This window comes from Triticum aestivum, chromosome 1B, assembly GCF_018294505.1.
Source record: "Triticum aestivum cultivar Chinese Spring chromosome 1B, IWGSC CS RefSeq v2.1, whole genome shotgun sequence".
Taxonomy (NCBI): domain Eukaryota; kingdom Viridiplantae; phylum Streptophyta; class Magnoliopsida; order Poales; family Poaceae; genus Triticum; species Triticum aestivum.
Window position 1 is genome coordinate 646,132,916 of NC_057795.1, and position 25,853 is coordinate 646,158,768.

At 43.6% G+C, this 25,853-nt stretch overlaps 1 protein-coding gene and 2 pseudogenes across 1 annotated transcript; all 3 read right to left on the bottom strand.

Annotated features, from left to right (window-relative positions):
* Positions 1-4,842: 4,842 nt before the first annotated feature.
* On the bottom strand, positions 4,843-6,092 carry LOC123145003 (ATP synthase subunit a-like; annotated as a pseudogene).
* A 7,659-nt stretch (positions 6,093-13,751) lies between these two features.
* LOC123145013 (cytochrome c oxidase subunit 3-like) lies at positions 13,752-15,096 on the bottom strand (annotated as a pseudogene).
* LOC123145022 (60S ribosomal protein L5, mitochondrial-like) lies at positions 14,611-16,075 on the bottom strand. The gene has a single exon (XM_044564318.1). The coding sequence runs from the start codon at positions 16,058-16,060 to the stop codon at positions 15,491-15,493; it is 570 nt and encodes a 189-aa protein (XP_044420253.1). The 5' UTR covers positions 16,061-16,075; the 3' UTR covers positions 14,611-15,490.
* Between the last annotated feature and the right edge of the window lie 9,778 nt (positions 16,076-25,853).

The following is a 25,853-nucleotide window of genomic DNA, read 5'->3' on the forward strand; positions in this document are numbered from 1 at the left end:
GTCGGACCCGGAGCTAAAAGATAACCTCTTTCTTCTTATGAATGGAAGGAAACATAAAAACTACGCTAAAACCGAGTGAATGTATGTCTTTTTATCCCTTTCTTTAATCGAGACTTTCATACAGTAGCAACAACTCTCCTTTCAAGTGAGCTAGAAGGGTATGTCAGAGCAGGTTGACAGGTAGGCTGGAACCTTAGGAGGTATAGGTAGGCTTAATGAATTGGTAATCGATCGGGCAATTCGTTAAACGATATCTGTATTATGAGTACCTCCTCTGAACAATACCGCTCTTCTGGTAAACGGTCTGAATCAGTAAAAAAATGAGTTCCTTCAAATCCATCGGTCACATCCGCCTTGCGAACTGTATCGGTCAACTATAGGAAACTGGCTTGGTAAAGGTCAACGGTCCTGTTCAAGCATTGGCGCATAGCGGGAGGCTAGCTCAGTAGATTAGTTCTTTAGTTTAGGAGTGAATGCTTTGCTTTCTTTTCTTTGATCTACTCGTTCATGAATTCCATCAAAATAGTAAATAGAAAGAATTTCAAATCACAAATCATACATAATAAGCAATTCTTGTGAACGAAAGAGATATCCGATTTGAGAGTCAGGACCTTAAAGCTGATTATGGTGAATCCGGTGATAAGACTGGCAAAGCTTCTTTGCTCTAGGTAGAGGCGGCTGTGCTTTTCATTTTCTTTGATCTTTCCGCGAGGGCCTCTGCTTTCCTCGAACGATGACTGAGGAAACACATCCAACCTCGAATGCTGAGACAAGACCGGGCACACTTCTATAATATAATTAATGTAATATAAGAAAAGGACCGAGAACTTTGATACCAGTGGAGTGCGATGACATGATGACAAGGACTAATCGACCTTCTAGAGCAGATTCTCGACCTTAAAGAGCAGATTCTATACTAGACTTGTGGCTTCAGGAGATGAAAAGCTTGATGAACCCCGACCCACTAGACCAAGTGAGTGATGTTGCATTTCGAGCACAGGCACCTTTGACCTAGCTTTCGACAGAGAGAGACAAATGGGAATGCCAGGCACAACTCTTTGCTTTGAAGCATGAGAGAACGAGAACATTTCCACTGCTTTAGTTGCTAGAACCCCCGCCTGGAAGACAACACTCATCCCTTCCTTAATTAAGTAGTACTAATCCCATTCCTTTAGAGACCTGTCCTTTCCAGTGGAATAGCTTGCAGAGTAGAGTGATTTCCTTGCTTCATAGGTTTCAGGTTCAGAAGACTCTCTTCCCCGTATACTGTATTTACTAGTCAGGCCCGGTGGAGCAATCTCGAATTCTCGTATATCAATGCTACATGAATGATTCACATAAGGGAATTCCAAGTTGGTCGAATAGGACTAGGGAGCTCGCTTCCATCTACTAAAAGTTCTCTACGGGTGGGGACAAGGTTGGTTTACAGTACAGACAGTTTCCTAGCTGGCACTTGAGAAGTGCTCGTCTAGTTTAGTGATTCCTAGCGTAGAACCCTTCTGTGTTGGAATAGTTTCTAGATTATGACCTTCTCTTTTGATTGAGTGAATAGCCATGCCATGGATTCTCTTTTCTGGGCTAGCTCTATACCATTTCCATAGTAATACTGCCTTGGTGAATCCCTTATCTTGTTTGCAGCATCATTCTCGATCCCCTTATTCCCTTCCCAAGAAGGAATCATATCCTACGGCTAACTCATCCTTATATGGCTCCCGGATCCTTAAAGAGAATCAAAGGCTATCTCGAGGGATGGTCAGAGAATCAGTTTATCTTCAGGGCACTAGACGGCACCTTTATGAGTGCGTATAAGCTTGCTTTAGAGCTAGAGCGTGCATCTAAAATAGTTTCATATCCCTTTCCATCGATCTTTCTTGGTGCTGTAGTACCCATTCCTGCTAGCTTGATCTGGTGGCCTTCTCTTGGCCAGGACTATATATAATAGTTTATTGAGTGCTTCTTGGGTTGGTTCTCTTGAAGTGCATAGCCCGTCCCCTTTTCTCTTTCTTCCAACGGAAAGGGTTCTCTTCTCTTCTGGTATGGAGTTCGACTAGAGCCTGCCGCTTTTCCAGGTTTGGGTGTGGGTGGATCTCATATCTTAGAGGACAGGGGGGGCTTATTCCCAAGGTCAGGTCCCATGCCGGTGGACTTGAAATACGAAGATCTTGAGCTAAGCTACGGGGCCGGGAATATACTCCAGGTTGGGAGATCTGTCCTGCCATCGGGCATGCAAGAAGCTATGTGCGCAGGGCATCAGAGGCTTACTCAAATGGAACATACGAATCCAACCTTGCTTGACTCTCTTTTTCATACTTGCCCTCGGGATCAGTGGTAGATTCATAACGTTATTACTCATGGGTAGCAGATGATGGATCCATTTCTGTTGAAGCAGTGGAGTGAAGAGGAGGGTTGGGTCCTGCCTCACAACGAGCCCGGGTAGCTAGATAGGTAGATAGTAGATAGCAGTCCGGATAGTGATAAAATCTGAAAAAATCTTCTTCTTGATTGAAAGAAAGCCTGTGCCGGAAATAGAGAGAGTTCTGCTCTTGGTTGACATAGATCGCTCTACTCTCGAATTGACATACATAGAGTTGAAAACATACTCCTCACAAATGATCATAGTTCACTACTAATGAGCGAGTAACTACTAACGTTACGAGCAAAAAGACGAATCTACTTGGTTCATATCATATGTTCTGCTCCGTTGACAGGTTCATATATATACCTGATGTTCATGGAAACAACAAGATGATAATCCATTGATGGGAAACTCACTTTGCTATGCTAGGAAATTGACTAATGAAACTAACAAGTTCAAGTGCTCTAGTCAAGTAGTAAGCTCCAGTGGGAAGCGCTAGTCCAGATAGAAAGAATAGACAGGAGGATTGCCAGGTTGGTCTGCACAGGTGCATATCTGTAGGTTTCAGCACGGGATTCCAGATTGTTGGTACCCGATGTTCAGTTCATGGGAATGGGAATGTAGGAAACTCTCTCTTCCGTCCGGAACATATAGATAGATTAATTGCTGTAGCAACAAGTCAACTAGATCCAGTGAGGAATGAGAACCTTTCCGGGGGCAAGGGGGGGCGAAGCTACTAGCTACTATTACTATTGGCTATGGATGTCCTAACACGAACGGAGTCTATACGAGCAGAGGAAAGCGAAGCGTATTGGTTGGTTCAGATTTCAGAGTGCACTGGTTCTATTCTAACTAGACTCGCATCATAAGTTTGCCTGCTTTAAAATCCCGCGAAAGTACTACTGGCAGCTCCTATATGAGGTTGATGCCACGAAGATTATCATATCTTCATGAAAGGAAAATGAATGGAAAGGAAAATGAATGTGATGTACACTAGAAAAGATACCAAGCAAGAGGATGTGCGCAACGTCGCGCTCGAAAGTCTTGTCTATGAAACCAAACCCTAGTTCCGTGAGGAGAAAGACTCTCTTCGGTCGAGGGATGGATGGACTAGTGCCGTAAGGATGAGTGATGCTAGAGGGAAGTAGATCAATAGTAAACAGGAGATTGCTTTGCGTATCACGGATCGAGCACACAATAGAATGCTCGAACTACACTCTCCTAGCATCAGGCCTATGGTCCATCCAAGGACAGAGCTGTAATCAGCGCCTTTCTCAGATCTTCAGATAGACAGAATTCGTCGTACACGCTTAGCCATCTCGCTCGAGGGATCCTTCCCCATAGTCCCGGCATTTCTAGTTCCGGCTAACCAAGACCCTGAAGGCAGATGTTGGAACCGCTTCTCGAACAGGAATCACAGACCCAACTCATGCTCTTGTTCTTTTTTACTCCGTTTTTTCGCAAGATGCAAGGACAAGAAACGCTAGTTTTCAATCAGGCCGAACTGTTTGCTTCTTCTTAACTGAGAAGCCAACCCAGCCTTAAGTGAATAGTGCAAGCATCTGCCATCAACATCATTCCTAATAGTTTTTGCTGAAATAAGTGTAACTGCCTTGTACCCGCAGCTGGAGGATCTTCTCTCTATGGATTCCTGAGAAATGGAAAGTACCATTCTATACCCCTTCCCTAGCTTAAGCCCTATAGACCAGTGTTGTTAGAGTCCCGGGTTGGTAGAGCTTGGACCACCGATTTGATAAGCACGTCTTTTCTGCCTTCGACATGGAGCACCTCTTTTCTGGCATAAGACAATCTCTTCTCGCACCAGCCCTACCTACATCAGTGATTGCTCGAAAGAACTTATTAATATAGAGGGAAGCCGCCTGGGCTGAAATGCTAGGAAAAGAAGGGTTTCAAGTCTGCTCCCATTCGGGAATTGCATATTAGAAGAAGTGATGTTCACTAGCATTTGAAATGGAAGATACCGACTACTGATGGAAGAAATCTGGAACTGAGCACGGGCAATAGCTGACAGAACGTCACAGACCACAGAGAATAGGGCGCCCATCTCTTCACTTTCTTAAAGCAATGCGTAAGGCTTTCGGCTTTCACCTTTCTTTGTAAAACAAACCCAATATCTTGACTTCCCAATGTCGCCAATGTCGATAGGCCGGGTACCATCTTGACTTTCCAATGTCGCAAGTCAATCAGAAAAGGAGAATCCGGGTACTGTCAACCAAGTTCAGATAACCAAATAAACCAGTATAGTATCTTTGGATCAATTGAGAAGCTTCAAGTCCGTTATTATCTCAATCTGTATATTTTGCTTTCTTTCGCGCGGGAAGCGCAAGCCCTTGCTTGTGGGTACTGATCGAGCAAGACTACGTCCTATCTATCTACACCTCTCCAAACACAATATCTTGAGTACCCGGAACCATGTTCAGTGCTGCAAAAGCGCAGCTGTAGGCCCCTAGAATCTTCAACTCCTCGTTTTTATTCAATTATGAAATGACTCATTTTGATGGAGATTTGTAGCATCATTCAAGTAAATACAAATTGAGATCGTAGAAACATGAGCTTGTGATATAGCTACACCTATTTCCAGACCGGTTAATGCTAGAACTATAAATAAGGGACCAAGATCTCCTATGAAATAGAAAATATTATTCAGAAATAGCATAGTCCAAAAACCCACTTAAAATCTTTACTAAACTATGACCGGCCATCATATTAGCAAATAAACGTATTCCTAAGCTTAATGCACGAAAACAATAAGAGATTAGCTCAAGGAGTACTAAGAAAGGTGCTAACGGCAGTGGGACTCCCGCAGGTAATAAGAAGCTAAAAAAATGAAGCCCATGTCTTTGAAATCCAACGATCGTAATGCCTATAAAAATGGAAAATGAAAGAGCCAAAGTAATGAGAAAATGACTTGTCACTGTGAAGCTAAAGGGTATCATACCCTGGGGATTACGACATAACGAAAAAGTAAAAGTGACCGAGATGCGAGGGAAAAACTTTTGTTTCACATTTCCGGAAAGACCACCTATTTGTTCGTTTACCATGTTCAGCACGAAATCATAAATAAGCTCGACCAAGGATTGCCATGCATTTGGCACTGACTTTCCACCTCCCTTTTTCGTAACAACAAAAAAAAGAAAAACGACCAAAACGACAGTGAGCAGCATATACAAGACTTCATTTGTAAATGATAAATAAAAGTTGCCCACATGAAGATCAATTATTGGGATAATGGCAAATTGATCCAATGGGGATTCCAGGTAGGCACCAGGCAGATTCTGGATAAAATTATCCATACCACCACCCGCCCGAATATCCTCTAATATGCCCTGCCAAGTTTCGCCATTTCGGTGGCGGGCTCCCAATACTGTTCTAGCTAAATTGACTGCTCCCTGTTCGGACTCATTTTGGCCCAAATACTCTTCTATTTGTAAAACTATTGTGACGCCGGCAATTCGCTCAGGCGTTGGCGTTATATCCAAGTTTGGCGTTATAGCAAAGTTCTGAGAGATGTTGGTTGGGAAAAAATCATGTAGATCGGGAAGACGGGAACACTTACTACGAATTGGTTGATTCGTTGTAATAGCAGCAAATAGCATATTTCTATCCTTCATATCCGTAGAAAGAAATCTCATCTCCAGGTAACTCCATCTTTTTCAGCTCTGCTCGCTCACTTTTGAAAGGAAGACTTAGTTTTAGATTGGCGTTGGTTTTTCCAACGAAACGAATAAGTTTTGGATTGAGATTTCGCATAAGCATTGCACAATGATCCGCATTAGGCGGGGAGCAGCAATGATACCGCCGGCGAGGAATAAGTACTTATCCCTCTTATACTTAAGAAAAGAGAATAGAAGTGGTTCCTTTTCTTTCTATACGAAATTCGACAATTTCGTTTGTGTTCATGTTGGCATAGGAGGACTACTAACTTCCGCCATCTGCATTAGTTACGTTAGCGTAGGTAGGCGGTTCTCATGCTAAAGGGGAAGATCTCGCTCAGCCAAGTGCACAACCTGAGTAAGTACACTTATCGAGGAGTGATAGGGCAGCAGAGTTTGAGGCAAAAAAAAGATTTGGGTGGCTATGGGTGATATGGGGAATCTAACAATTAATTGACAATGATTTCACCGTGATGTACATTGGTAGCTTCAAGACGAAGGCATTTTCCATATGTAAGCCACAATTTAAGTATCTTATTCTTCTGAACCAGGAAAAGCGTTCTGGTAAGGAGGATGAAAGAAGAGTACGAAAAAGGAAGTCCAAAGTCGTAGTCTTTAACAAGGCTTTCCTTCATCAGCGTAAATATCTAAAGTAGAGGCTTTGGTATAAACATAAATCCCATAATAGAGGGATCGATCATCACATTCTGCTTTGTTAAGAAAGAAGGATAACCTAGATAGATAAAGGTGGAATGGACTACGTGCAATCCCATCCATGGAAATATTTTATTTACTGTAGAAATATGTATGATGTGCTGCTAGGAAATCCGCCATCGCTTGCCCTCTAATGGCCTTCTGCGGCGCATCCACAATGTCGAACTCGGTAAGGATGATGGCCCCATCTTGCCAATCTTCCTATAAGCATTGGTCTTGTCATGAGATATTTATGTGGGTGAACTTTGGAGATGAGGGTGACCCGATGTGCTATCATGTAGTGCCGTAGCTTCTTGACAGCGAACACCAGTGCAAGGCAATGTTTTTCGATAGGAGAGTACGCATGTTCAGCTCCTACGAGCACACGACTGAGGTAATAGAGGGCATTCTCTTTCCCGTTTTCATTTTCTTGTTCCAATAGAGCCCCAAGAGATTCATCCAAGGCCGTGGTGTAGAGTATAAGCTCCTTCCCTGGTATCGGCGCAGCCAGGACTGGCGGATTGAGGAGATAGCTTTTGATGCCATCTAGGGCTTGTTGGCAGTTTTCATCCCAAAAGAATGGAATGTCTTTTTTGGTTTTTCTTGTAAAAGGTTGGATTCTTCTTGCAAAATTGGCTATGAATCGCCTGATGTATGCCAGGTGCCCTTGAAGCGAACGCAGCTCCTTAAGGTTTTGAGGAGGAGGCATTTCGAGTATGGCCTTGATTTTACTCTGGTCGATTTCTATTCCCCGATGTCGAATGACAAACCCTAGGAATTTGCCTGACGAGACCATGAAGGCGCACTTCAACGGGTTTAACTTGAATGCATGTTGCCTTAGGAGGTCGAATACGATTCTGAGATGTTGAAGATGTTCTTCATAGGATACCGCCTTTACAACGAGATCATCTACATAGCACTCGACAATCTTATGTATTATCTCATCGAAGATCTTAGTCATGGCGCGTTGATATGTAGCACCGGCATTTTTGAGACCTTTGGGCATAACCTTGTAACAATATATGCCTATTGGAGTGCGGAAGGCTGTGCTTTATCAAGGCAAGCTTCTCTTTCTTTCGCCAATGAAGTTCATATAAGTGTATAGAAAGCCTTCTTTTCACAACCATGCACAAACCAAAGTGCTGCTGAAACGTGAAATCCATGCACCAACAAGTTCCAGTTCATAAGCAATGAAAAAGCAGAGTATATGGGAGGATAGTGGCTAAACTGTTCACTTGAGGAGAGTGGGAAGTGACTAGTCCGATAGGAGAAGAGCGGAAGTGCGATCTTTCGATCCAATCTACGTCGACTAAAATCCATGTCTCATGGCACGAGGGCCATTGCGAGTTGATGTTGTTGCTTTACCGTCACAGTCTGTCCTCAAGAGAGGCATCCATTCCTGGCCAGACAAAGTTCCTATTAGTTCTCTTATAGGAAGCTAGTGTACCTGAATGGCCTCCGGTAGCTGTCCCATGCAGTTCTTGCGCTATCCTGGCTCTTGCATTTCTAGCGGTCCCCACATAAAGCCTCCCTTTTTTCCTTAATACCCCTTCCTCCTCTTCCCAACCATCTTGTCCTCCTCTCGCTTCACTAATGCTCTTCTTAACTTCTTCAGCTAATTTTGATCCTTCGTAGCTTTGTTTCACTTCTCCTATCCAATCCGGCAACAACTTGCTCACAAGGGTGCAACCACTGAATTTGTAACGACACAATGATTTGAAAAACAATCAAAAGATATGTAAAGAACACAGACAGTAAAGGTAGAAGATCATTTCCGGGTAGATAGGAGAGCTATTAAAATCCACAAACATGAATCAGAGTTTCGACTGGGTTCTCCAGATTTAACCAAAAGAAGACTTTTCTACAAATAGGAGAATTTCTCATTTTTTTGTTTATACCAAGCCAAAACATAGAATTTCCATTGAAGAAGGAAGTAAGGATGCTAGCTGGAGAATCAAGAAATAAATACTTCCCATTCCGATTCTTTTTTAGTTCCCAAGATAGAATTTCTTTGTTTTTGGCAAGAGCGGTGGGTGACAACGTGCAAGACTAGATAGGTTTGGCTTTGATCTGATCAATAGGAATAGGAGGAAGCATTGGAGAGGTACCAAATGACTGAAGAGGGGAACCCATCTGACCACATGTAGAGCCAGCCCATAAGTAAATTCAAGAGAATTTCTTCATCTTCCAAAGTATGTGAGTGAGGTAAAAATTCCATGGATCGATCTCATCACTCACATCCAACAACTAGTGAAAGATGTAATGATGAAGCTATAGGAGAAGAAAAAGCGTTGGTTTTGATTGGTAATCTTGAGTTGTCATCTTTTGAAAGAGAGTAACTTGCTGGATGGAGAGCAGCTAGGAGAATAAAGTTCATCTTTACCCCATCTTTCATTCCAACTCTATTTTCTTGTGTGTGATCCTTCTTTCTGGTTTGGAATCCAAGAAGCTCAATGGGCTAGTTTCAAGTTCGATCAGACACGAAATCTGGTATAGCCACCAGCCTAGATAGAACAGGCGGGGGAAGAAAAACTAGGAGCGAGCCACATTCAAGAGGGTTGTCAAAGGCCCTCTCAATAGAGCTATTTTGTCATTGAATCGATGGAGGGAAGACTCCTTCGGTAGGTGCCCCCGACTCTTCCAGTTTCTGGGTGGGATCTTATGGCTTAATCTCTGATTGCGCAGGATTCATCTTTGTTTGGTAACCTCAGACCCTGAACCAGGAGTTGGAAGCGCCTTTGCCAGACTTTCCAATTGAACATGATGCGGGCGATGCAACTCGGCAAGGAGAAGGTTGAACCCTGGTGCTACACTACAGCAGAAGCTTTGGCAGTTTACCATGGCTTGATGTTCTAGTTGTCATGCTAAAGCCGTTGATAGCTACTTCGCTTGATGAGCTAAGTAGAAAGACTTTGTGGATTCATCCACAACTGATGGTGCTTTAGGTTGATCTGATCCCTAGAAGGAAGAGTTTTGGGCTTAAGGCATAATTGCTCTATTGCGGCTACCCTGGCTATGTCATCCGATGTTGTTCACAAAGCGGCTATTACTATAGACCCGGCTATCTCCGAGTTGAAATCGAACCCAGCCCCGGGTTTCCGTCCATCAATCCAGAGCTCAAGACAACCGCGATACTTAAATCGCTCAAATAGCCACCTTAGACGGACACAGCCATTAGAAGAAGAAACTTAAACTCGATGGAGTACCCTAAACCAGAGATCCTCGACAAAGAAAGTCTCGATTCGAGGAACGAAATATCAATAGAGGAATGAAAACCGCAGGGTATGAAATTTGGGTAGGGTTGGCAGGGAAAGTCCAACTGAAACTTTCTTTGATTACCTTTTTTCTCCAACTGGCTCAGAGATTGCATTTGCCCTTAACCGGTAACCTCCTTTGAATCCTTCGTTTAGACCCTCTCTATTGGTATTGTCATTGGCTCGAGAGCAAGGACCTTATTTGATCGCTTAGAACTTGATGGAGGGAAACTCACTCGCTCGAGATATGCTTAAGCTAGCTCAGGAAGATTACTAATTTTATATGCCTTAAAGAGGGGATTCAAAGAGTAGCCTTTTACTAGGGCTTAAGTGACTCGTTTCATATTGCTTACTATGGTCTGGACAGTGAGGAAGGTGAGTTGGAAGATATACCTAATGTCAAATGAGACTTTCTCCTCACCAAATTGAAGCGTGAGCTTAGCATCTTTCACATCGATGACAGCCCCTGCAGTAGCTAGAAAAGGTCTCCCCAAAAAAAATAGGAAAGCTCTTATCCTACATCTCCAAGACAACAAAATCAACTGGAAATGCGAAGTTACCAACTATCGCAGGGATATCACCCAAAATGTCTGCCGGATCCTGATCAGCAAGGTGGAGAGTGATGCTAGTCGGCCGTACATCACCCAATGGTAGTGGCTCGTAGACAATGAAGGGAATCACAGTAGACCCAAGACCACATAAAGCATGGAAAGTTTGACTTCCTATCAAGCATGGAATACTGAAACTGGTAGGCTCATCTAAGTTGAGAGGTAGCTTATTTGAACGAGTGCACTACATTCCTTAGTAAGAGTAACCAGTTCTGGCTCGTTAATGTTTCGCTTCTTTGTGAGCTGGTCCTTAAAGAACTGTGTATACATCGGCACCTGTAAGACACCATCAAGGATGGGGGTGGTAATCTGCATATCTGTCATCATATCCAGAAACTTTGCAATCTGCTTGTCTTCAGTTGACTTCACAAACCGTTCTGGAAATGGCAGCTTCGGGTTGACAGGTGAAGCAGATTGATGATGGATCATTAGGAGCAATAGCTGCTGGTGTAGAAGAACTAGGCTGTGCAGCAGAAGTAGTGGACTGTTGAGGTCCCTGCGGAGAAGGTATTGGGCCGGCTAGGGTAGAAGGCAGGTGGTACATACAACGCTGGCATTGGGGAAGAGGATCGGTTGTAGTCTTACCACTCCGACTAGTAAAGGCTCCACGTGGGTGAACTTCAGGTTGAGGTGGAAGTCTCCCTTGTAGATGGTTGTGAGGCTACCATACGAGTGGTCAATGTTTGCATAGAAGAATCCTTACACCCAATATTGTCACTCCTTTTAGAATACCTGTCTACACCTACATCAGCAAGATGTAGTTTTATTAAGTCGGCTTCCATTCCTTATTCGGAAGGCGTTGGATACTTGATATACGCTATGCTATGTACTCGGCCCACCATTGCGCATGCTGTTTTAGGAAGCATATTTTGATCCTTATTCAGGGAAAGCTCATATCCATCAAAAACCAATCGAAGTCCAGCTTTATCCCGAGCATCCGTTGTTTGCCCCGATTGAAGATCCGACACGACACCCTCTCTTCCATCTCCGGCTTCCTAACCAGATCCGTTTACCCCTGCTTGAAATAGTGTTTCCATTCGTAGTTCGGGGTTTCCTAGTCCTAGGTTTATTCGTAACCGGCTCCCTATCCAGATCTTCCTCCTCAACAGCTATCTTTGTTTGACGGTGTTCGTTTCCAATGCAATAGTAATATATGCTTGCTTTCTTCCTGTTCTCATATCCATATCGAAAACTCTTCTTTCGTAGGCACATTTACTTCAATTCAACTACTTCATTGATTCATCAATTTGAGGAAATTCAAAAATACCTTGCTCACCTTCGCAATTGCCTTCTTTTCTGTGCCTTCCTAGTTTTCCAACCCTATGTTTGATTGCGAGTTCCGGCGGGGTGAGTACCTGGACGGACAAGGGGTTCCTTTTCGATTTCCATTTTAGAGCTTCTCTCTAGTTCGAATATATAGAACTTCCTTCTTAGAAATGGAATACCTTCACCTTAGAAGGGTGTTCTTCCTACTAGTGAAACCAGATCTGCCTTTTTCGGCTAAGCCGATTCCAATGATCGGACGGACAATACTTGCTTAAACCTAGCACCTTGTTGCCTTGCTTTTCCTCCAGCCGTACCTGCCTCGCCGCTCGTGATACCCAGGAAGGGCATCCCTCACTTCCCAGATCGTCTCGCACTTCTTTTGTCACTAGCACACACGCTCTCGTGGGTCTATCACTGAGAAATCCCTTTTCGCCGGGCGGTGCGGTAAGTAAGACTAGTCGATGGACAACTGCTAACTGAATAGGGAGAAGATGCATTTTCCTAGGCTCTTTCTACTTTGCTCATTGGGTATAGCCGTCAGTGATCCACAAATACGGCGCTTTTGGATTCCTAAAGGGATAGGATAGTTCTTTCTGGGCTTTAGAGGTCTCCCCTTTAACCTAGTACTCTTAGGAAGGCCGGGTTAACCTTCTACTAGAACTGTTCTATCTACGAAATGGAAAGTAGGGTCAACTTGCCATAATATATAGCCCAACTTGATTCGTCTTAGAGTAGCCGCCTATGGAACCGCCCCCGAGTCAACAATGCACCCGATCGCGAGCCTTATATGAGTTTCATAGTCAGCCTGCTCTTTCAAGAACGTGCCTTCTAAACTCGTTGTTCCGCTTGCAGATTGGAGTTTCCTACTGACTATCCGGGTTCTTGATACCGCCGGCCGGGAATAAGTACCTATCCCTTACGGGAATCGAACCCATGTCTTCGACATGAAAAGACGATGTCCTAACCTCTGGATGAAAGGGACCAAAAAGCTATTTTTCATATACTTAAGAGAAGAGAAGTGGTTCCTTTTCTTTCTATACGAAATACTTGATGCACTTATTGAATGGAAACTTGAATTGAGAGAAAAGGTGTGCTACGCTTCTTCATTCTCGTAACTCAATCAATATCAAGAACATAAAGAGTTTGTATAGAGATAGATTTCTCTTCACAGTTCCAAGACTTTTTTTTGAATGGCTCGTGTTGCGCTAGTGACACGAGGGTAAAACGCTCGAGTTGGCTTGCTGACTCGAGGAGGGAAAGGCTCCATTTGCTTTAGTGAATGGAGGAAGAAACAACCATAGTAACTATCTATGAAATTGATTGATGGATATGAGAGTGGTGCAAGACCGGGACAGAGGAACCATAGGAATGTTATGTCAGGTTCCTTGCTCACTTCTCAAGCCCAATATCATTCCTCCAACTCGGACTTTCATGCTAGAATTAAGAACCCCCCTAAACAATGACAGCGTACCGAGCGGGCCCTACGTCTATCGGGGAGCTCAAATCCTCACTAGAGTGAGGCACGTCTCGATCAATACATCTCGAATCTAAAGATAGAATGTTATTGTTATGTTGTGCCCACTCTGGAGTATGATTGACCATATCATCCAGCGAGTGGTCTTAAGCGCTCAGTGCATCCATACTGAACTCGAATGTGCGCACTTCGGAAGAGAAAGTAATGCGAACTACTAACTGTTATGCCGGCTTGGCCCGATCAAGACTTCTATCCCTCAGAAACTGTCTCGCATCTTATCCGTGTGCGCGGTTGAGGAAATTGGACTTCGTATTCTTCCTGGGTCTGGCTCGGCTGGAATCTAAAATCTACACCTCTCCAAACACAATATCTTGAGTACCCGGAGAAGTTCTCTTTGTCTTCGAGCTTTTATTCCTCAATCCACTTATGCGTTCCCTTCTTTCATATACCTCCCCACCAATAGATAGAGACAAATGGGAATAACCGAACCACGTCTACAAAATGCCAGTACCATGCAGCTGCTTCAAAGCCAACGTGAAGCTTCTTGGTCAGATGACCAAGATATTGGCGAATACCACATACGATCAAGAAAAGAGTACCTATAATCACATGAAAACCATGAAAGCCAGTTGCTAAGAAAAAGGTAGAACCATAAATACTATCCGAAATAGTGGAGGGTCCTTGGTAATATTCCATTCCTTGAAAGCCAGTGGATACTAGAGCCAGTGAAACGGTTGCTACTAAAGCGTAAACTGCTCGTTTTTCCTTCCCCGCGAGTATAGCATGATGAGCCCAAGTTACGGCAGCTCCGGATGAAGGGAGAATAGGGGTATTAAGAAGAGGGATTTCCCAAGGATCTAAAACCCCAATCCCTTTTGGGGGCCAAATACCTCTGATCTCTACCGTAGGTGCCAAAGAAGAATGAGAAGAAGCCCAAAAAAAGCAAAAAGGAACATAACCTCCGAGACTATGAAGAGAATAGAACCATATCGAGGTCCTAATTGTACAGCTTTTGTATGATGCCCTTCCAACGTGGATTCACGTAGAACATCCCGCCACCATACGAACATGGTATAAAGGATAAATATTAGGCCCAAACTGAGAAGTGTTGCACCCCCTTGAAATGAGTGCATGTACATCACACCTCCTACGGTGGTTGCCAAAGCTCCGAGTGAACCTGAAATAGGCCATGGACTTGGATCTACCAAACGATAAGAATGCCTCTGAGATTCAATCATAAACCACTTTGCCCCGGTTGTATGTAAACCCCCCTTCACCCCCATCCCCTAAAGTGGTAAAGAAGGAGGCTCTTTTTTGTCTCATTAGGACAAACAAATAGGAAGGGATAGTTCTTTCATTGCATTGATAGAAGTGAGACTATCAAAAGATCTCTCTATTATTTAGAGAAAAGAGTTGGCGTGGGTTCTACCAACGAAACGAAGAAGTTTTTGATTGGTCTTTATCATTCGGAACCCTCTCCGTATTAGTAAGAAAAACACACCCAGACTCTGACTTCAATGGTGGGAACAACCTCAGCACTCCGGCGTGAACATGAACAATCATTCTATGCAAAATTTCATGTATGATAGTGGTCGATCCCTCGGGAGTGACATTCGTTACTTTGGATTTTGTTCACGCGGTGATCTTCTCTCTTTCCAAGAGTACTACCCTTTACGTAGTCTATGTCTGGGGAGACAGGTGCGGTAGAGAGGTCCCCCACTTCGATTCCTGTCCCGTTAGCATCTCCGATCCGAGAGTTGGGATGACTCCGTTAGTTTCGGTCGGGAGCCAGACGGTAATGGACCTACAACCCTTGCTTGTGGACTAGCTGCAGAGCTAACCTTTGTTCTATTGGTTTGGTGGTTGCTACCAAGACGATTTCTTTATGCCCATCAGAGAACCTCGAGATGCTAATCCACGAAAAATGATACGATAAATGTGAAAGAACTCAACTGCGGAACGAGGGCGACCCGTGAAAATACCTCGGTTTCTTACTCGTGCCATTGAACTCTTTCTTGGCAACTTGGACAACTTATAACGATGTTTGTCCCGCATATCATACGGAAGATTGGGTTACAAAATTAGAAAGCTTTCGTCTCAATTCATATTTAGCCGCGAGCAATCTACGTTTGTGATCTCGTATATTTCGTCGCTTCTCCGGCATCTTACTTAGTTTCCCCCTCATCTTTTAGCAAAAAGCCGCTCCACAGTAGTAAAGTCTCATCTTTTGTATTGGCCGAAGTGACAATAGTCACATTGAACCCTCGAATATGCTCGAAGATCTCGAAATGATCTTCCAGTTCCGGGGAGAATTCACAAAACTCCGTTTCCATAAAGAATTTGATGGAGTTTTCCCGTATTTCGACCGGAGAATCCAACATAGACATTACTGTAAAGATTCTGACCAAAAAATGGTACATTCCATGCCCTCGGAGAACGCTTTGTCGTGCAAAGTCACTGACATATCCAGTGTCTTTTTCGGACCCCAAGAATGGATTGGATCGAAACGACTTTCCTGCTTGAAAATAGGGGCCCCTTTGTGTCTGTATGAATCTCTGACCGCACAAAATCTCCATAGCCAATTTCCCAAATTGGATTCTGAAATCAGAGGCAGCTTTTGGTACTAATCTTATTTCAAACAATCCAGGAACTTCCATAACATTGGCGTGATTCAGTTTGAGCAACAGATCCTGACGTAATACATCTTCATAATGAAAATGGAGTGGAAACATCATGGCTTTTCCGCTTTTTTTGAGAATGAGCACTGTGAACTATCCGCTTCAAAAAGGATAGTTGATCGAACCGAAACCAACGTCAAGTACGAGTTATTAAGTGCCGAATCAAAAAAAGTGTACTTCCTTTACGCTTGATGTAGGATTTACCTATTAATATGAAGTTCACTCTTCTGCTGACTTGAGTCCAGAAGGGAAGCGACTGATTTCCAATTCTTCTTTGCTAGCGCTTGACTCCTGTGGAATTCCATTAACAAGCTTAAAAGAAAGCCTTTTATTTGGTTTTTGAGATACTAGTTATTTATAGGTTAAGTTCGATATTTCACTCCGTGGGCCGGCTAATTAATTCAAGTAATTCCTGGAGGGGAATCAATCGAAGAGATTGCCTGCCCATGCTACAATTCCTTAGTCAAAAGGACTAGAGTGCTAAGCAGCCTTCCCGGCACCACCACTATAATGAATGGCTCAAACAAATAGGAGATGAGAATCTAATTGATCCTTTCTAGAATAGAATATAAAGAGAAGCGTGTTCTGCCCATCTATCTAGAGAATGAAAAGGAACTAATGCCACTGATAGGAAATCCATAGACCGTACGCCCACTTACCACTCTACCACTTCAATTCAATGACGGACTTCACCGATACCGATACCAAACCTAGCTTGAGAGAGATCGATCACAGGCATGTGGTGAACGATACCGAGAGAAAGAGCACTGAAATGAACCATATCGAGCACAGGTCTCACTCTACAAGTCAAGTTCGATGAGCTCTTAGCGGACCTGTGCCTACTATCTACTAAGTGTGTGCTAGGGAAAGAAAGCAAGTTGAGCAGTTCTCACTCTGTCCGGTGACCAAGAAAGCTTAAAGAATGCCGTAAAGTGATCACTGAAACCTCATACCGATTCGCCACGTGAAAGCGGGGTTAAGGTAAGGCAGGAAAGACTGGCGCCGAAAGATATATATGTTTTGAAGAGAGAGATCCGCAGGCAAAAATATTGAAGGAAGGACTGACTGAAGGAAAGACCGTAGCAAAAGCCGAAGAAGATGCGAATCAGGAAAAGGGAGACGAGTTCCAGTTGTTAGAAAGACCAGTGCCCGGAAAAGCAAGTCGGAAGGGGATCCGGATGTTCAGTGCTTAAAGAAAAAATATAGGTGTTGCTCTGTTGTTTGCTTTGAGGTTTCCCCTAGTTGGGGAGACCGAGAAGAAAACCAGTAGGAAGGCAATCCGAAGTCTAGTGTGAAAAGAGATAGTTGCCTGCCTCTTGATGGAGAATTGAAAACATCCCAACGTATCTTTCACTAATTAAGTAGTAGTGAGGCGTCGGTACGTCAGCTGGAGAAGAATGCTTGCTTTTCGTATCACTGGTGTAGGACACGGTCTTCGCATATTGAACAACCTAAGAGTGGAAACACCTTAATCGCTTCTCCAAGCTTATCTATATATATTTCTCGATGGAAGCAGAAGGAAAGGCTTAAAGAAGGTGACAAGAAGAGAAACTTATTAGTTCGTCGTAGCCAACTTATCATTCCAATGAGAGGTCGAAGTACGATATAAGTTATTGATACCGATTTAGGCGAGCAGCATAGCCTGGCAGAGCCAGAGGAAGAAGTCCGTCTTGTTAGCGAGTTAGCGAGTAGTTTCCTTTAGACGATTTCCGCGAGCATACTAGCTTTTCATGAACGCAGAGGAGAAAGAAAACCAACAACCAATAGGGTGAGGCAACTAACTACCAATCCTTTTATTGAATAGCCGCGGCGTGGGTAAACATAAAGAAGCCATAGAAGAAATCAAGCCAAAGGCTTCTCACTTTCTAAAGTAGTAAAAAGTGGATCCCCGCTTCGAGGCGCTTGGCGTAGATCTTTGAAAATCGTCAATCGGGTGAGCCAGCTATTATTGAGGGAGGCCAGGTCTACATACGTAATATCAAGTTGCTCTAGTTGCGTGTCTTTCGTACGGAAAGATGGGTGTTTTTATCCAAGCAAGGGAATAGAATAGGTAACAACCCCCCCCCCCTCACATCAAGCTTGTACGCTAGCTACCAACATATACTATGGAGTCCATGGCTACCTCCGCGGATGGAAGACCGGAGATTTTTCACTTTCGCTGAAGAGTTGAACTCTGACTGAAAGGACTTGACACATTGCCAAGGCGATTTTATTAGCCAGCTGTGGGATAGAGATCTGCGGTAAACGAGCGATAGCCTCTAAAGAGTGCCGAAATAGGATTGGTTCCTTTTTCTAAAGATCCGAGACTAGTGAACGTATTGCATAATTTAAAGAAGCCCATTTCATTAGAGGGAGGGAGCCCTTCCTACCTTTCTTTATTTAAGTGCTAGTGTCAAATGAGACAGTTTCCCGCCTTGGAGGGGTTGTAGCGAAAGCTCCGAAGTCCACTTCTTTACCAACTTGAATTCATAAGGAGACCGAACTCTATTCATGCTCAAGTGAACCACGGGTGATGATATTCCGCTGTTCTGAAATCAAATAGGAAACGGATGGCACTTGAGTTTTTGATCTCGCAAGCAAGGAAATCTATCTTTATTCCGTGGGTCAGGGAGCCTGTTATGAGTTGGCTTTGGGACAAGCCCTGTTTCTTTAGACGAATCTGCCCTAGAACTCACTTTTGAAACCCGTTAAAGGAAATCACGATAAAGAGAGGGAATGTGCTATAAAGCTTCCATTTTTCTTCTACACATTATACGTTACTCATTGGGTTGATAACAGAGGATAGATCGCGTCAATTCACTAAAGAAAAACTGCTTTTCCTGAGATTTCTGGCCCGATACCTTCCTGCCGATCCGGAACGGCGGATTCAGCTTCAACCCGAGGGCTTCCTGTGGCTGTTTCTGATTGACATGCCTGTTTCAAAGTGCAGTTCTCCAGGTCACAAGAGATAGAGATAGAAATGATCCCTGGCCGAGTCTAAGATCTTGGGTTGTTGGGATAGGATTGCTTGATTCCAGTTGTGAGTGGTTGATCAATCTTTTCTTTGACTGGTCTGCCAGATCACTTCCACTGAGTCCTGAAACCTTTACTTAGAACTTATATGTAAATTCTGCCACTGATCCCCATTTCTACAGCTTGCTTTTAGTTGACGGTTAGGTTAGTTCATCTACCCACACTGGACTGGCATCAACAATGACTACTAGAACTAGTCGTCCATCAACAACAACAACTACTCGGATTAGTAACATTCCTCAGAAATAACATATATCGAAGTCGAAGGAAGAGCGGAAACCTGCTTCCCCAGAAACACAGCTGTGCTTCACTTCCTTGCCCAGAGACCAGAATATGGATTTGGAAAATGAACTTGCTCTTGATCCTCGGTCGATGGTTGATAGCTAGGCTTTCAAGGAATCAGAAGTTGTGATAATAGGCCGGCCAGTCCGGAACGTAGAGCAGATCTATCGGAGAACAGGGAGCAGGAAATTCTTGCTTGAATGCCCGGGGCAAGCTCCAGCAGATACAACAGATCCATATCCATAAACAAGAATGAAAAGCGGATTTCGATTAGTGAATGGATGCTATCCTGACCTGGCAAGAGATCCTGATCTTTACGACATGCTAATTTTAAACCTCCAATGCCTTAGAGCAGCAAATCCATCAACCCCGGACAAGAAAATCAAACAAAGTAGTGGCCAGGCTCAAGAATGGGAAAGTCAAGTTCTAGTACGGCTATCGCGATATGGCCAATGGATAATAAATAACTTGCTAACCCAACCCAGCAATCAAACAGATGCTAGCAACGGCTTTCGCGCTAGAAAACCAAGCCTTGGATCTCCACATAGAAGACAATTCATTCCAATACCAATGAAGCTAAGGCAATAAAGCAAAGGCAAGTTCCAATTATGTAGTGTAGTCGCTCTCATCCCCAAAAGGAAAGAAGATTTTTGGATTTCACCCACAATTCGTTCCCTCTATCCGAACGACACCACTGATCCGATGCCAACTCTTTTAATTGACATTAGTAACATTTTCCACACTTGCTTCTGTTCTCCAATTCCTATTCTCATTCCAATTCTCATCCCATCCCTCGAGATAGCCGGGCCAGTGATTCTCTTTAAGGATCGAACTATAGCAATAGCAAACAAACCGAGCGAGGAAGCTTACTTACCAGGGATGGATACCAGTTCAGATGGATTTCCGTATTCACTTATGAGGCTCGAATCTCCTCTTCCACACTGGCAGCACCTAAGTGAAACAGAAGTTTTCTTATCAGCGGACTGGGTATCGAGGTCAAATAGCAGTACGTACTGGGAGCCTCCCGATGTGGGGTTCCAGGGCAGAGGTCAGAGAATCTATATGGTCGGTGTCTACGCATGCTTGAATTCCATATCCATAGCTGTCAAAATGACGTTAGTAGGATCATCGGTCGGGAGTCAAGTCAAGGGAGTGAAGTTGAGGGAAAAGCTCTTTCTCTCCAAGTTTGAGCACTGGCCTAAAACTGGATCAAAGATTGGAATCCGGAATCCAAGTCTCTTCTTTCTTATACGAGTTTATTTCTTAGTAGAGTAATGTTTCCCTTCCTTGACTGTCTTCCCGGAGAGATTCCTTGATTTCGGTATTGTTGAAACTGGCTTTCACATGAATAACCCCTTTTGTTATTCTACGTGCACTCTTCCGTAAACTAAAACGGGCATTCCTACGCAAACTAATAGGCACTTTCTTACGTGAACCTATTTTTGGTATAGCTTTTCTAATCTTTGATGGCCATCTGTACTTGTGAAAAGAGATAGAGCCGTCTCGCGCATCACTGCTTACTTGTGATCTAGATCTGCATCCTGATAAGGTGCATCCCGTTAAATGATCTTATGTAAAACTTATCACCACAGATAATAAACACGGCAGAGTTTTGAAAAGTACAACTCGATCTTTCACCTTAGCTTATGGTGGTGACTTTACCTATTTTGGAATTTCTATATGTCATCATACCTTTTAGGATCATAACCATCCTCATCTTGTAAAGTTTCTATGGCGAAAACTGTAGGCGGGTGACCCTGACGATTGCACCAAGACTGGTATCAGAGTCCCTCGGTAATCAAAATCATAGAGGCCAAAGTTGCTAATGTATCTGCAAAAGAAGAGCTATAGGAAGTAGCAAGGAATCCCACATGAACCATAAGCTAGAATACTGGTATCAAGAGATGTTATTACAGGTACAACCCTATTTTCGTCACTGTATAGAGGCATTCGAGGTTTCATAGAAAAAGGTTAGATAGATGGAAAAAATCTAGGTTAGATAGTAAGAACTTGGTAATTGAGGGTTGGCCAAAGCAGGATCTATGGTTCGGTTGCTTTTCTTCTCCTGATTTTCTGATCCAAATCCTATTTCATTGATTTTCTGACTGGAATTCCAGAAGGAAAACTAGGAGAAATTGACTGGAAATGATTATCCCATTTCTTGCTTTCCCAACCGGAACAGCAAACTAGTAGGAAAGGATCTGTTATTTTGGAGTTCTGTCCCAACCTTCATTCAATTATCCGGGCTCCCCTTCGGCTTGAAGAAGACCGCTTTCCCTTTCTTTTCTTCCCTGGCACCCAGCATAAGTTATAGGGCGCCCTGAGGGTAGACCCAGCAATTTGTCAATCTATACACAGCATAAGTTATAGGTCGGCTCGGTCAATCAGTTGAGGGAAGGCCGAAGTAGTTCTAGTTTCGGAAATCAAGGCAGATAAGCTATGGTGTCCTATAATCCTCTCCCCTGAAGGGTTGTTAGATTACCAAGTCCGCAAGGAATGGGAAATAGGACCTTTAAATCAATGCAAGTAAGGGCTGATTAACCTAAAGAAAAGAGTGCATGCATCAGAAAACACTTTTATTTGATTCTAATTCTCGTATCAATAAGATCATATCGGGATCCATCTATGAAAGATCTCTATTGCATCAATAAAACAAACCCCTATATATATATCCCTTTTTGGTATAGAACGTTCCAGCCAATTCCAATAGCTTGTGATAGAGTCAAGGGTGCGATTACCCTTGAATTTCAGCTCACACTTTCGGAAAGCTCGATAGTATCGTATTCCGCTCGTATGCTCTCGTTATGTAATAGAATACCTTTTACCGTTCATCAAGTGAACGTAGCCCTTTCGTAGTCTATGCCCCTTTATTCTTAAGTGGGGGAATCCCCTGAAAGCCGGTGATCGAGTGAGTTTTTTCCAGGAAGCTAGTTCTTTAGGGCTTAAATGCGCCGCTTGTCGGCTATGAAAAGTATACCTTTCCTTTCCCACCTGTTTTCGGTGCCTTCTTTATGCTCTTTCCTAAGGAAGCAAGAGGAAGAGTGAGGGTCGACAGGCAAAGAATGGCTTGAGTGAAAGCTGGAGTGGCACAAGACAAATTGAAAGCAAAGGGAATAGCTCATATGGAAAGAAACATATATAGTCAATGAAATTCTAAAGATAGCCGTAATAAGCGATATGATAAAAGATTCAGAATGAATGAATAGAATCTAATAACATCGGGTTCCCGTGAAAAAATGGGATTGGGGGAGTAGTTCCCCTCTAGCCAATCCTAAAAGTTCTTCTGCCTTCGATCCCGTGGTAAGCCTTTCAAGTTTCCAGCCAGTAGACAAGAAATTCAGTAAGTAATAGAAACGGGATAGCCATCATAAAAGGGAAATCTCAATCAGTACTTCTTTTTTGGAAAGCGAGGTTGAGTTATATGAAACTAAGGCAAGAAGACGAAAAGACGTTCACGTTACCAATTCCGTCTCGTCTGATCTTTTATTGGTTTTGTTTTTTCTCTCGTGCCCTTATGGGCGGTACAAAGAACTGATGTAGGGGTTGCCGCTCCTTAGTTCATCTCTCGGTAGAACAAGGCACCTATGCGGTGGGTTCGACTCCCACAGGAGCGTACATTTCCAATCGATTTGGTACTTTTCTTGATTCAGAGTTCTTGCTGTCCATTATGGATTCTTTAGCGATGTAAAGCCATCAAGCAGTAGACCAGCAAGGGTTTTTTCTGTCTCGGTATTCGTTCTTGAATCAGTGACTCAGAGTAAGGGCTAGTGATCCATCTAATCACTAAAGGTGGGGCATCTTTCTTTTCGTAGTAAGCAACTCTATTGAGAATCTAGTTTCTTGATCAAAGTAAATAAGAATTTTAGTTCCTCTTTAGGCGAGCTACTTCGTTCCTATTCTCCGATTCTGAATAGGAGAAGGTTGTAATGAACCCAAAATACTTCGCTAAGGTTCAACCGTTTCGCTACGGTTTTCTTCCAATTTCTTCTAAGGAATTCTGATCAACAGAAAAAAATCTAAGCGAAGGCACCTTTCTCTGTATGGAAAAAGGAAGAAGATGCTGCTTCGGCTTCCGTTTCTAGCTCTGCTTGAGCTGCTTCGTCTGTTTCTCTTGATGTGGGTGTCGGTCTTTTGAGATCTCTTCTCTCACTTTCGGGGCACAGTTGGTCCTCAATTTGAAAACCGACAAAGGTGACTTCTTCCTTATTCACGCCATAATGCACCTTTTTTCGTGTTCAATCTCGCCTGAGAGCAGTGCATCGATACAACAGAGTTCTTATTCTTACCCTTCAAAAGATCAGGAAAGGTCATTCTAGGCTCTTTATCAGATGTCTCATTCCATCCTTTACCTTGTGCCATGCATGATTCCTAGATCTATTGAATGATCAATTCGAACTTTAGGAACGTAGTCCCTTTGGCCACACAGGAAAAGGTTCATTGTTTTATTTGAAGTAGTGAAACTAATCAACCAAGCGAAGCAAAAGAGATACAAGTAGTAATTATTATTAAAAGATTGGAATGCTATTAAGCATAACGAGACGCTAGCTCACGTTGGCATCTTTCAACCTTTCGGATAACTTCTCTCCATACTAACCAAGAAGAGCAGGGCGGTTTTACTACCATTAGCGAGTAGTTCCCTCTCCATTTTGCAATACAAATATAAGATCACTATTATTACGAGTGGTGAAAGAGAAAGCAATAGCCGCGTACTGGAATCCCAGTAAAGAAGAGTGATTTTCGTCAGAAAGAACAAAAGCTGGAGGAATGCGATCCAGAAAAAAACGGAAACATTGCACTTTTATTCGTTTGCAAGTAGTTGAAGAGGGAATCCACTACCAAAAGAGAAAGAGTTCAGCTGCCCCGATTTCTCAAAGAGTAAGAAGAAAATAAGAAGTCTCTTGAGCAGTGAGGAGCACAACGATTTGTGCTCTGAGCGATAGAGGTCAAAGGTGCTACTAAAAGGGGGCAATGAGATAACAGCTTGAAACAATAGGAGAGAAGTGGTAGCTTCATGTCGGGGCGAACTGAAACATCTTAGCCGTAAAAAACCTTCCCTTTTCAAGTCCTTGCTATCCCTCTCGCTCTACCCAACTATCTATAATGGGGCAGAGAAGGATAAGCAAAGTAGGCGCACGAATATTTATTAATTAAGAGTTTTCGAGACTTCATTCTCTTTTTAGTTTTGACTCTGGGTCCGGTACAGGTTGACGCGGAGGATAGGGATGGGAAAAGAAGCCCTAGCTTTGGGAAAGACCGGATCATAACATGAATTTCAGGGCATACTTAGTAGATGCAGATCTAGGTACTCTTTCTTCCCCAGATGGGGAATGGGCCAAGCCAATCCGTTGTTGGCTCTGAAAGTGCATTTGCTAGTTCGAAAGAAGCCTATGAGTACCTTCGAGAGACTGAATCGGCACATCATTGACGAAGTCGCAACAGGCGTCTTTGTAGTCCATGAGAACATCTCTACCCACTGAATGCACATCGTCAGAAGATCTAAAATAAATCCAGAAAAATACGAGCACCGATGTCCAAGTCTAGGACTTGAACCCTGATGAGCTAGGATATCACAGGCTGGTTACACATAGATCTTGCTTTACAATTTGAAAACCGGTTGATGAAATACATTCTCTTGGTTTAATTTAAAACCCGCCATGACACGCATGGGACGCTCAGACTGAATCATTTTTGAAATGGCAGGATTACTGCATATTCATTGAGAAGAAAAGAATTGTGCAGTTAACTAGGGAAAACCGTTCGAAAACAGATTGCCTAATTAATTATGTTAAACCAGATTAAAACCATCACAACCGTTGAGTGGCACACACAAGATACCCCACATACACACCACTCCAATGAGGCTCTTGCTGATACAGCACGCATGCTTCATCGTCATCACTCCTCCGCTGGAAGGCATCATTGCCATCTCTAAACCCTGAGCAAATGACCCTGACTTTTCCGTTGGCGATCATCGCCTCAACCCACATTGTAGAGTCCATGTAGAGTTGTATGAAGATCCGTGCATGAACTCAGCCACATACGACAAAATAGTGCAGCTTCGACTCTGACAGAGAACTATGAAGAACAAACCAAACACGCCTGGCACCGTGGAAGATCATCAAACAATCCACCTGCAACCAGTCATCATACTCCATACTCCATAGGGACCGTCGGCGCAATTTTGACTTCACAACAATAATCAAACCGAGACAATCCCGCGCACACGCCAGCCGAGAGTCGGTCGCTCGAAATAATTATTTTTATCCGTCAGTAGAAAAACACTCAAGTGATGTTAAGAGCATCTACAGCCGGGTGCCTCCTCAAACGCCCGGGCGGGCCACCCGGTCACTGACCGGTCATGATTTTTTAACCCAGGCGGACGCCTTAAATGGGCCTCAAACACCCGGGTTGGCCGGCACCCCTCATATCCAACCCAAATATGGGGCGGATATGGGGGCGCCCGGGCGCGCCCAGGCAAGCCCGCCACGTCGGTCCCATCCCATGCTGGCCCACCCGACCCCACATATATTCGTCCCCATCCGCTTGCCGAAGCAAA